Source organism: Nuphar pumila, unplaced genomic scaffold (assembly GCF_984573655.1).
Source record: "Nuphar pumila unplaced genomic scaffold, dmNupPumi1.hap1.1 HAP1_SCAFFOLD_1335, whole genome shotgun sequence".
Lineage (NCBI taxonomy): Eukaryota > Viridiplantae > Streptophyta > Magnoliopsida > Nymphaeales > Nymphaeaceae > Nuphar > Nuphar pumila.
This window is the reverse complement of record NW_028323646.1, coordinates 23,173-35,907: the sequence shown is the minus strand read 5'-3', so window position 1 is coordinate 35,907 and position 12,735 is coordinate 23,173. Positions and strand designations below refer to the sequence as shown.

Sequence of the window (12,735 nt, the reverse complement as noted above, 5' to 3'; positions counted from 1 at the left end):
GCGCCAGATGGAGTACCAGCTTGCTATGCAGCACCAGGAGGTAAGATATCGCTCCCTTTTTTCCAAGTGGCTCCTGGGGGAGTACAGCCGTGAGCAAGAGATTGTGTCATCTCATGAGCACCAGCATAGCTGTCAGCGAAGAGGGGAATCCTTGTGGCTGGGGACACTGCGTACAGATGTTGTCGATGAAGTCGAGCGGCGCTGCCATAGGAAACTGTCACTTTGCATGCGGTTGTGGCATCGATTGTTCTGCACGTCCATTTCCTGCATCATTGCACTCACAACAGCTTAGAAACCTTGCCTCGCATTCCGTCAAATCTACAATCTCTGAATGTGACGTGCTGGTGCCAAGCATTGCAGGCCCACACGAACAGCCGTACAGTTGATCACATTGTTGTACGTGCGCTTCACAGTGCCTCGTGATATGTGCAGGTGGAACGCATCATCGCAGAGCGCGTGGAGCAAGGTGGCGCTGTTCGCAAGTACCTGTGCAAGTGGAAGGGGCTTCCGTACTGCGAGAACACGTGGGAGACAGTGGAGGACATCATCCGCCCGCCCTGCAGCGCTCAAGAGCACATCGACGAGTACCTGAACCGCGAGCAGCGCGTCATGCTGCCGCCTTCATCCGTGGAGATGTCGCGCCGCATGTTTCTCTCGAAGCACAGTGGCATGCGGGAACAGCCAGCGTACCTGCAGGGTGGCGAGCTGCGTGACTATCAGCTTGCTTCGCTCAACTGGATGATTTACAGCTGGCTGCAGAACAGCAACGTCATCCTCGCCGATGAAATGGGTTTAGGCAAGACCGTGCAGGTAGCTCTCTCCTTTTGTCTGGAGTTCCGCGGACTGAAAGGCTGTTGGTGTCGATCAAATCAACACGTCCAGCAGATGGTTACAGAATCACCCAAGCACTTCAGAATTCAGAAGACTTGTGGCCCAGTGGATAGCTCTAGTATCATCAGCCATTGCACAAGACACGCGCGAGCAGAAGTTGTGTGAGTGTTAGCGACAATCTGCTCGCAATAGCCGCAATGGCATCAAGTTTTGAACCTGCGACCTAGCCCCCTGTGTCAGCCGACAAGCAGAAGTGTTGGTGCAAATCAGCCACTGTGCAGTGCAGAAGACAAATTTCCAGGCATGCTTGGTGAAATTGATGCACAAGAAGACGATTGTTGTGTTTGCGATGCTGTGCACACTGACATGGAGCATTGCTGCAGTGTGCCGCGCTCCTGGGCTACTTCAGCGAAATCCTCAACATCTACGGCCCCTTCCTTGTGGTGGTGCCGCTCTCCACTGTGCCCAACTGGATCAAGGAGTTGAAGAAGTGGATCCCAAACGTCAACGCAGTTGTGTATGTCGGCGACACCAAGTCGCGCGAAGTCATCCGCGAGTTTGAGTTCTACAGCAAGCGCCGATCGGACCGCGAGCTCAAGTTTGAGTGCCTCATCACGACGTACGAGCTTGTGCTCAAGGACGCAGACATCCTCTCCAACATCCGTTGGAACTTCCTTGTTGTCGACGAAGCGCACAGGTGCGTGAGAACATTGCACAATGTTGTGACCTCCCTCGGCAGCAAAGAAGCTGGTCACCTCCATGTGGGTTCAGCAATCGCACAAAGCTGATTTGCGCAGGGAATGAAGAGTATTCAGCATGGATGTTTAAGAGGGATCGAAGAGTTGTCCAGTAACTGACACTTTAGTGCCACCTGCAACATCATGGTATTGACCTGACAAGCCTGCTCACCCAGCCATGTTCTGATCAAGCACATCATGCTCGTGTATTCCTGCTCGACTTGACGGTCTCGCGCTGACACAACCTTGACACAACCCTCGCGCTTTCACAGGCTCAAGAACAGCGAATCCGCGCTGTACAAAGAGCTCATCCAGTGGCCATTCAAGAACAAGCTGCTCGTGACGGGGACGCCGCTGCAAAACTCGGTCAAGGAGCTGTGGGCGCTGCTGCACTTCCTCGAGCCACTCAAGTTCCCTTCGCTCGAGGAGTTTGAGATGCGCTACAACCTGAACGATGCCGTTTCCGTTCAGAGCTTGCACGCTGCGCTCAAGCCACACCTTCTGCGCCGCGTCATCAAGGACGTCGAGAAGAGTCTGCCACCCAAGAACGAACGCATCCTGCGCGTGGCGATGACGCCACTTCAACGCCAGTACTATAAATGGGTGCTGTCGCGCAATTTCAAGGTACGCGTCGCTCCTGCTTCTTGATCCCTTTGGGTGTCCTCTTCTGAGCTTGTCTGTGGAGCGCGGTTTTGAATCATATCTGGAGCGACATTGACAAGGCTTGCAGCTCCTTTCAGCGCCAGCAGGCGACGGTGTGCGTTGATGACTGAGCCTGTACAAGGATGACAGGAGCACTGCATAGACTTTGCATGCATCTGTGTTTGCTTTAGTAAACCAGCTGTCCAGAATTGGCCCCAGATGCGAGCATATGCTCGAATTGCAGGAGCTCAACAAGGGCAGCAAGGGCCAGGTCACGCTGCTCAACATCATCTCGGACCTGAAAAAGTGCTGCAACCATCCCTTCCTGTTTGAGTCGGCAGAGGAGGAGTACAAGGGCCATGACGAGGTCTCCATGATCGACCGCCTTGTCAGGACATCCGGAAAGATGGTCCTGCTTGACAAGCTGCTGACGCGCTTGAAGACGTCAGGCCACCGAGTGCTCCTATTCTCTCAGGTGCGAGTCGTGGGCCCCACCGAGCTGCTTGCACTCAGGTTTACGTGCTCAGCTGCATGTGAGTTGCGGCCACGTGACTGGCTGATTGCGGGAGAGAAACCCCATGTCGGCATTGCAAATTGATGCAACTTTACTACCAACGATAGTTGGCTGTGGCGCAAGGCACTTTAGATCCTCACTATATCCACAAATGATTCCCAGGAGGTACGTGGACTTCCAGTGTCCAGGTAGATTGCCATACTCAACCTACTTGGGTTGGAAATTCTTTCCGACATAAATCAACACGACCTACCTGGGTTGGAAATTCTTCTTCTGTGTTACACAATTACTGCTGGAAAGAACAACCACGTTCTTTCATCATGGTAACATTCTTTTCATCATGGTAACTGCTTGAAAGCTGAGACCGGAGCGCAATGCAGATGGTCCGCATGCTGGACATCATCTCTGACTACATGCGGATGAAGGGCTGGCAGCACCAGCGCCTGGACGGCTCAACGCCCCCGATCGCTCGCCACCAGGCCATGGAGCACTTCAACGCGGAAACGTCGACGGACTTTGCGTTCCTGCTGTCTACGCGCGCAGGAGGCCTCGGCATCAACCTCGCCACAGCCGACACCGTCATCATCTTTGACTCAGACTGGAATCCGCAGAACGATCTGCAGGCGATGAGCCGAGCGCATCGCATCGGCCAGAAGAACCATGTCAATATCTATCGCTTCGTGACCATGGACACGGTGGAGGAGGACATCCTTGAGCGCGCAAAGAAGAAGATGGTGCTCGACCACGTCGTCATCCAGCGCATGGACACCTCAGGTGTGTGCTGTGGCTTCAAATGCTCGGCAGATGCCACGTGCCCCCCCTCCCGTGCAGTGGGCTATCCGTGTGGGGGATGTCTGCATTGAGCACTGGGGTTGGTCGCGTGTTCATTCTTTGAAGCGTCCTGGCACTTGGGCAACATCACCCACAGCAGGTCGTTGCAGCCAAGGAGGTTTGTTATGACGTTGAATCTGCGGACTAAGGTCTGGACGCCATGCTTACGCCAGCGTTTCATGTTGCAGGTCGCACCGTGCTCGACCCGTCATCGGCAGGCAAGATGTTTGACAAGGGAGAGCTTGCAGCCATTTTGCGCTTCGGTGCAGAGGACTTGTTCAAGCAGCTAGAAAGGGATGACGAGGAGGTCAAAGAGCGCGACCAGAAGCTGTACGGCGAAGACATTGACGCCATTCTGGCGCGTGCAGAGGTACACATGCCGCTTGTTTTGTGCAACGTGGACTTGGGGTTTGCTGCACTTTGAACTTTTCTGCGTGATGTTTTCACATGCCTGTGCGTGCAAGATCTTGCAGCACAGTCTCGTACCCGGGGGAGATGGAGGATACATGAGATGAGATGATGCCGAGTCCCAGCGGTGTACCGGGCAGCCAGCCTGAAGGTCTTTGTCTCATGTTTGGATCGCAGTGATTCTTGCTTCGAGTGAATCTTGTGCGGCACACCTTTCTCACTCCAATGCCTGCCAAACTCACCACGAACGTGACATGTCACCATACATTGAGATTGCGGCTTACGGTGAGGCCTGCCACAATCATCAGTTGGTTCTCCATATCCTGCTCTGCCATGCAGTTGGTGGACAATAGAGTCCAGGAGGAGGCGGACGAGAAGAAGAACGAGCTGTTGTCGGCATTCAACGTGGCGACTTTCAAGAACGAGGAGGACGATGCCACCTTCTGGAACCGCCTCATCACGGACGGTACCACCGGTGTGGGCAAAGACGATGGAGAAGACGGGGATGTTGACGACATTCTGATGCCACGCACTGCTCGCTTGAAGAACGCTCCAGGCGAGCGCTCAAAAGGTGCTTCGGTTGCTGCCATGTTGTCCATTATTCTATTTGTTGCAATACCAGGGGGTGGTTGAGTTCAATGGTGCTCCTCATATCATGGCTTCCTTCTCTTGTGCCTGCTGTACGCCAGGTGAGCAACACACACGGCCTGCGACGCCGCCAAACAGTGAATTCAAGAACGTACCAGCTTCAAAACATCATGACGAGGCTACAGAAGCGACTCACTCATCCAGCACTTTGCAATATCTCATGAATGCTGACACTTTGGTGCCATCCTATCTGGTCAACATCCTCACCATGCACGAGCTTTTTCCTGCAGGGGGTCGAAGGAAGGGTCGCGAAGGCCGCGATGGGAACGCCGAGGCAATCGATCCGACCCCAGGAATCCTCCTCGTCATCGCCGAGTGGCCACCAGACTGCGACTTCCACGGCAATCCAACGTCGTCCACAAACCCCAACTGGTTCAGGCCAGACGCACTGTCACGGCGCGACGCGCACATCTTCTTTCGCGGCATGCGCCGTTACGCCCGCATCGAGAAGCTCGACACCATTTGCGAAGACGTGGGCTCTGTGCTGGAGAATGCCCCCCCAGAGGCTCGCTACGCCCTGTGGTGGGGGGTCCACCGCACGTGCGTGGACGCTGTGGCTGCAGCCACCTCTCAGGATGTGGATGCCAAGGACGCTCAGGTCAACTTCTTCGGAAACCTCATCCGTGCGCAGGAGCTCCTGCAGCACATCGAGGCCATGCGCCTTCTCTCCTTACAGGTGCGGTGCGATGGGTCTATCAACGAATAAGCGCATGCACACTGGCAATTCCAAGGGCATATGCTCATAGATGTCTGCACCTGTTGCAGCGTATCGCTAGCATAAAACCGGCCGAAGCTGGCTCATGGAGTCCCAGGTTGGCTGTTGGATGGTCGAATGGCAACTCACAGATGCCCTGTTGGGTGTTTGTGCAAGCATGTTTTTCTAATGTGATGAATCTGAGGCCAATCAATGTGAGGTGCTTGCAGATATCGCAGCTCACGGACCCTTACACTGCCTTCCGCTTGGATGCTGATTCTCAGTGCCCCCCTCCTAAGTGGGCCCACACCAACAACTGGACTGTCCAAGACGACTCCATGCTGCTGCTGGGCTCGTACTTGTACGGCATCTGCCACTGGGACGCAATGGCGAGCGACGAGAGGCTTGGCCTATCTGTCAAGCTTTGTGGCGCGATCAAGGACGGTCGCAAGTTCGGTGACAAGCACTGGCCGCAAGGTACCTTTTCTTTCCCTTATTGACAGTCACATCTGCCTACCGAATGATGTCGTACCTTGCGTGCCCACTGTTCTACACCCTGGGGGTGGATGCTGGATGTGGCTATAGTATTGAAAATCAACTTGCCACAGACCCTCGTCCAGCAGGTGATCAATGGTGCATGTTGCTATGGTGCCTTTGGACAGACAATGTTGTGTGACACAGCACGCGTCAACCGTGTATGTGCCCTCCATGTGCAATCTGCAAAGTGGAACTTGCAGCAGAGGTTCGAAACACAGGATGCAGTTTGAAGGCCATGTGCTTGTACAAAGACGACTCAGAAACCTGCAAGAGCTAGCAAGGGTGTATATGTATGCAAGGGACGTAGATATTAAAAATGCTATATCTTATCATCTTTTGATATTTCCGAATACTACATATAATGAGCTAATAATAGCAACTACATTGCTGCAGCGTCGCATGTCGAGACCCGGGTGATGGCCCTCTTGAAGAAGATTGAGAGGCAGCACAACCCGACTCCGGCGCCCCGGCCTGGTCGCAAGAGCAAGAAGGGCAAGGGCGATGGGCCGCAAACCCTCTCGGGCGGCAGGGGCGGTGCACGGCGACGGCGCGCTATCACCACCACATCCCAAGTACGCACCCCTGCGGCCGATTGCGCGTTGCACCAGTCGTCACACTCGCGGACACACGCGCAGCGTCTCCTCATCCCAGCATTGCCTAGCGCCAGTTTGTCACAGCAGATCGCTGTCATCAAAAGCTAAGTTGACAAGTCAGACTTTGGGGCCGTTGCACTCAAGGGCCGTTTCTGTGTGGCCGCATGCGGCAGGTACCGCTGTAGCAAACTATTCACAATCACGTGCTTGTTGCACCGCTGCTATCAGAGGGATCGGTGCAGGTCTTGAGGGATGCCATGTGCAACAGATTTGTTCAACAGCTCTGCTTGATTCCGTTTTTTCCTGTCCTCCGCCGACGTGTGTGTTGGGTGCACAGGAGGACTGCGCAGAGGCTTTGGAGCCAGTCATGTCCGAGCTCAAGAAGTTGAGGCTTCTCAGCAAGGGCGGCGACGACATTCCGCAAGCGCGCGTGATCGCCAAAACGCGCAAGTACCTCATGGCCATCGGTGACAAGATCTCCGGCCTCCCGGATGGTGTGTCTGGTATTCCTGGCCACGACGACCTCTGGAGCTTTGTGTCCGAATTCACTCAGAACCAGTGGAGTGGCGAAAAGCTGCAGCATGTTTACTTCAAGCAGCGCGGGGGGGGTGCGGCCATGGGCGGAGACGACGCCATTGACGAGGAAGAAGACGACGGTAGGGATGACCCTGACGAGGACGCACAGTACGATGCCGCTGCTCCTTACGCTGACGAGGAGGAGGAGGAGGAGGAGTTCGGGCCAGCTGCCAGCGGGGAGGATGCTGACGGCTTGGAGGAGCCTGAATATGACGATGATTATGATCCGGATGACTAAAGGCTGTTGAGGAGTGCGTGCTTTGTCCAGTCGCCGAACACATCTCAAGGGGGCACGTGAAGCCACCGCGGCTTGATGACGGATGCACTCCGAGCAATGTAACCTGGTTCAGTCCATGGGCTGCTTTGCTTTGTAAAACACAGTGCTTGCTGTTCTTGGTCTTACCAATGGACTGTACCAGAAGGAAACATGAATCTTGTAAAGGGCCACGGCCCCCGAGAAACCTGGCCAATGTGGAATCTGTATTGTGATCGCATGTATTACACGTCTACAATTAAGTTGAAGACGTGCACAGCATTAGGGTGCCTCGGAAACAAAACAATACTTGTATGGGATGATTCATGAGTCTGAGAAAGTCAGGTTCTCGTCATCTGGACCGTTCCAAACCTTCTTCGCCCTGGGCGACTATCCTCGGATAGTGCTACGACACCTCAACTGTCACTTGAATCGCCCATGGCATGCGCGCAACAATTGACCAGCCTTGTGTGAGTGTTCACATCTTAACATGTGCTTTTGCATGTGTCTCTTTGTAAGTGCGAAGGCAACCTGTGAACATTGACAGACTTGAACCACACGGACCTTGTTGAGTGCGCACACGAGAAGACATGCAAATCCATATACAACTATTCAAATAGTTGCTTGAGCTCTCGTTTGGTGGACACGATGCCACAGGGGCAGCTGAAGGTCAAGAAATCTGTTGGCACAAAGAAAGGTGCTGCGAACAGGCATGGCAAGAACGTTCAGACACGAAAAGGTATTTTTTTATGTAACATGCGTGGCCTGTTGCTTTATTCACCTTCCTACTCCTCATTTATTTCCGCATACATGCGTGTAGACTCGCAACACCAAGTCACAATGCAATTCTCTCTGGGTACTAGCCTCTGCGATGTATGCCTCGTATGACATATGCCAGAAGTCAAATACATGATATGATGTTTGCTTGGTATGCATTTGGGCGCTTTTCAGCTCTGTGGTCGCCCTCCCAACCCACAAAGTTGATGGCGACGACGCCGCCGAGGTACTCAAGGCCTGGTAATTCTTTCTCGGACTCAGTCATAAGCATAGTAATTCGATGTCTTGCTGCAGGTGCAATTCAGTGCCCACCAAAGAAGGCCCGGTTGCAAACTCAGTATGCCGAACAACAGGTGGGGTCCCGACATAGGGTTCTTGGTGATTCTAGGTATCAGGGATAAGATGATGATGGTGTTTCTCGTAGAGGTATTGTCCTGTAAGTGGTACCCAAGGAAGTGCAACAACTATCCCCCTCGAATCCTCAGCAACATAGCCGACAGGGTCCCAAGAGGGTATCGGTGACACTAGGTCCCTGCTCTGTACTCCTAAATCCCCCTTGTCTTACATGCTGCCTACATAATGGTTCAGCAACGGATGTGATGCCCAGGCATGCAAGGCATCAGTTCAGACTCTGGGACAATGACATTCAGTGTACCGAGGTACATGACATGGTCGGTCATCTCTCGATCGCCTTGAAGCAGTGCTTCGCCAGAATGGATGTGGACCCCGTTGTTGTTAAAAAAAAGCATGTATTGTTGGGGACCTGGACCCGAAAATCAGAGCGTCTGGCGAAGCACTGTCATCGAGGCGTCCTATGTTGGGCCTGGCACACCTCACTTGACATGGGTTACCATGTGGTAGTTCAACTCTTGATTCATGCACTTCACCTTATGCAAACATTGCTTTTTTTGGAACTCTGATTATTACGCAATGTGGAGACTTACATGGATCAGGGTACCTGCAGGGGATAACAAAAGCTATTAACGCAAGGAACGAAGAAGAGGTTGCGTCCAGCGCACAAGGAGGCGGTGGAAAGCTTTCAGTGGTGCGTACACTCCCTCCCATTCACTTGCATGCCTTCCTTCGCCCCACGGGTAGCAGTACTCTTGTCTCCAGCTGTTCCCCCATGCTTCCAAGGCCTTCGCACGTCAGATCAACCTCAACGGACGCAACCGACATGCCATGCAATGGCTGTCTGTTCTCCTCAACATCGTTGGCAGTATGAACATAAGGACGTGAAGTCATGTAAATGCTGGCCTGCAAGAATGGAACCTGAGATGCTGCCAACGAGCAACTAAATGCCAGATCATGTTAGTTGTGAATGTAGCCTTCAGCATTGCATGAATGCATTGGGTCACCTCGTCACGGGACCAACCTGTTGTGGAAAGAAAAAAAGAAACACTGCAGCCCAAAAAAGGCGGCATTGACAAAATATAATCGAGCCATGAAATCGGGCAGTGGAGACAGCCAGAGCCTGTCATTGCTGCTGGACCCGCGCTTCATGCGTATGCATGTGAGCTGATGGAATTTCCTTCTATCTTGGTATTGTCTCCCATCAAGGGATCTTGGTTCGATTCGGCCCTGACGTCCAGGATTGAATGGTTGCAGTTGAAAACGGCCATCAAAGCTGTCGCACCAAAGCATAAGACCAACAAGACGGCGGAGATGGCAAAGAAGGTTGAGAAGAACCAGTTCACTTTGTAGCACACGCATGTATGGATGCCCCACGGAGCCTATTCTTTGTGGGGGAAGGTTCCCAAGTAGTTCTTGGAGTTGCCAATGGCCATGTGGATTAGGTAGTGTTGTAAAAAGATACATCATCAGCAGAAGGCGTTGGGATGACATGTCTGGAGTGCTTGAAAGTTGTGGCCCTGTTGAGAGTGGGTGTTTGGGAGAAACTCGCGCTTTTGGCATGCCGCGAGTGCCACTGGCGTGATACTGCCAGTATTAATGTTACCCCTTGACCAAGCCATTTTTCAGTGTCATGCGAGACTGCTTGATTTCCAGTTTCGACCTGATGCTCGAGCCTTGAGCTCAGCAGAGAACGCATTTGAATTGTTAGAAGACGATTGTGCTTAAAAGACACCTGTTTGCAATTTATGGTGGAGGGTGACAAACAATTGGTACTGTGTCGACCTTGGCCCATGGCTTGAGGTGTCGGCGGGGGGGGGGGGGGGACAAGATGAGTCATTCATACATCTATCTTTCGGAGCCATCCGGTGTTTGGAAGTTGTGGGTAGCAGCAGTCACTAACAGGTTTGCCACAAAGTTCTAGCAGAACTGGAACGTTTTGCTTGATGCTTCTTTCTCGGTACCAGTAGATGATGAGTTTGGTGTCATTGCGTGCCATTGACGGACGAATCTAGTCGATCACACAGAATGCAAGTTAATCGAGCTCTCGTGAAACCTAACAGACATCCAGTCGTCTGCTGTCGGGCCGAGACTGATCGTAATTCTCAGCGTCCTACGCCAGGTAATGATCCACGCTTACGTGGTTCTGACCCCAATTTCCGACCAACTCCAGGCAATGATCCCCGGCTACGACCAGCTTCAAATGCACAAGCAACCTTATCAGAGCCTGTTAATCCAGACGTGAAGGTGTGCTGTACTTGCCGTCGTAGAACAGCGAGGCGCATGATTCGTGTTACGAGTCTATTGTCGGAATGACATGCAAATGCCAAGGCAGTGCAAGCTGTGAGTGCACCGACGCGTCAAGCGACCAAATATAATGATATTCACGTATCATGCACCAAATTCTGGCCACATGGTCGTGTTGCGGTTACTTTAAACGGTGTTCCTGCTTGTCAGGGTTGATGTGCGATTGTGCCAGGAGCTGCTTCGTCGGGAGTGCAGCACCATGGCGACAGTAAATTCCGTGCATGTTGCACGATGCTGATGCTTTGTCCTGTGTATAATCGAAATCCCAAGCATGTCGTCACTCAGGGTTCGCATGTTGCACAGCAACCATCACGATTTGGTGTAGCACCATCCCAGGGAATTTGGCATCATCGTGTTTCGTAACAGCAGCAACTGCATTGAAAAAACAGCACTTTCGCTTCTGTTGCTGCACAGAATGATCTGTTAGGTTGTACAACGGGTTTGGGGTGCCCAATCAATGTACCCCATGATCACTTTCGGCCAAAGCGAAGAAAGGAGCATGATATGGAGAAACAAAATGGTTCACGGATGCCCGAAACGTGCTGCAACTAATACTGACATGAAAATGTGTGCCATGGACATGCCCCAAAGGCACTCACAGCCATGCCGAACCCTGCAGGTTCTCGTGCAGATAAACAGCTGTCCATCGACGAACTGTAGGTACCATAACGGTGAGAGTCGATGCAAGCCAGTCCTGCACGGTACACCAGGGGTTAGTAGCCTTCAACCCGGCTAACCTTGGTCTTCAGTACACATTCACTAGATGTTCTAAACATCTGACTTTCGGCGTCCACAAAGCGAGTGGTGGGTGCAGGAATGCAGTAAACCAGGCGTCGTTGCACGGGAGTATGGTTGACAACCGTAAATTTGCATGTGATGCACAGCTTAATCTATAAGCTGAGGCACAGTTGACGCTGCAGGTGATCAAGCTCCAAGATGCAAACGTCCAGGGAGTCGCAATGATAGACTCCGGCGAAAACGACTGGGTGAGCGATCCAGGGTGAGCCTTTCTTGTCACTCATGCACACTCAGCTCACAGTGCCTCACTCATTTCTATATAATTTCTATCTCGAGATAGCTAGTCTGGGTGTGAATCGTGCTCTATTGCTGTTATCCATAGCAGGTTACAACAGCTGCATGACTGCGGCGGATGACTGCACCACATGACTCAGAAGCACAGTTGCCATGTCTTTCGATAGCAGTCATGGGCGTTGAGTTGCAGCAGATTGTGCCAACCACCCTGCATGCCTAAAGGTTGTGGTTGGTTCTGGTGTGGAACCTGCACGCATGCACGTTTTAAGGCGATCTCTTGTCAGCCGCGGCAACTCAATCTTGACAGCAATTCTGCACAGTTTGTCAAGCCGTCAATGGCAAGTCCATGCTGTCGAGATCGAGGTTTGAGTGGTCCTAGACATTCCACATCAACACCTTCTGACCATGCCGGTCCTAGGCATGCCAACCCCACATCCCCTGACCATGCTTTCTCTCCTTTCAAGCGTTCATTTGTTGCCTTCATACGTCTGTTGATGGCTTTCTTGCACAGGCTCTGCGATGTTTTGATCATGCTTGGAGAGTTGTTGAATGAGCTGCAGGCGTGTAGCTCTGTTGGTCGGGGGTGATGCCGCCATATTGCTACTCTTCGCCGCAATCGGACGGATCAACCATGGGGAGGTGCTGGATGTGGAGACCGTCTCGACCACACTTCCTTTCTGGCTGGGTACGTACTTCACCTGTGGATTCGGACACATGAGAACAGGGACATTTCAGCTAATGGAGGCAAGGCAGTGTACTTTTCAAGGTGGCAGAGATAGTCTGAGAACTTTTGGCCCGGCTTCCAGAAACCATAGTGCATTTCGTCTGTGGATGTTAGTGTTTGGCGTCATGAATGACTGTGAGCTTGAATGTTGCGATCAAACTGACACATCCGTGGAGTCGGAAGCCATCCATAATGCACTCGACTCCGATCTTGAACCCTTTCTCTGCCAGATCCAAGCAACCTAGGTGGTATATTGAACCTTTGAAATTTACCAGTCAAC

The 12,735-nt window shown here is 52.5% G+C and overlaps 1 protein-coding gene across 1 annotated transcript; it reads left to right on the top strand.

The window, feature by feature from the left end:
• Positions 1-176: 176 nt before the first annotated feature.
• Positions 177-6,072, top strand: LOC149809360 (protein CHROMATIN REMODELING 5-like). The gene is made up of 11 exons (XM_089994866.1): positions 177-344; positions 433-810; positions 1,215-1,528; positions 1,841-2,192; positions 2,455-2,685; positions 3,105-3,498; positions 3,744-3,925; positions 4,303-4,542; positions 4,586-5,287; positions 5,377-5,782; positions 5,891-6,072. The coding sequence occupies exons 1-11, from the start codon at positions 177-179 to the stop codon at positions 6,070-6,072; spliced, it is 3,549 nt and encodes a 1,182-aa protein (XP_089850992.1).
• Positions 6,073-12,735: the final 6,663 nt, after the last annotated feature.

Coding starts and splice junctions, on each gene's coding strand:
- LOC149809360 (XM_089994866.1), top strand. CDS start 177: ATGTTGTCGATGAAGTCGAGCGGCGCTGCCATAGGAAACTGTCACTTT. Junction 1,529..1,840: donor GTTGTCGACGAAGCGCACAG/GTGCGTGAGAAC, acceptor GCGCTTTCACAG/GCTCAAGAACAGCGAATCCG. Junction 5,288..5,376: donor TGCGCCTTCTCTCCTTACAG/GTGCGGTGCGAT, acceptor CACCTGTTGCAG/CGTATCGCTAGCATAAAACC.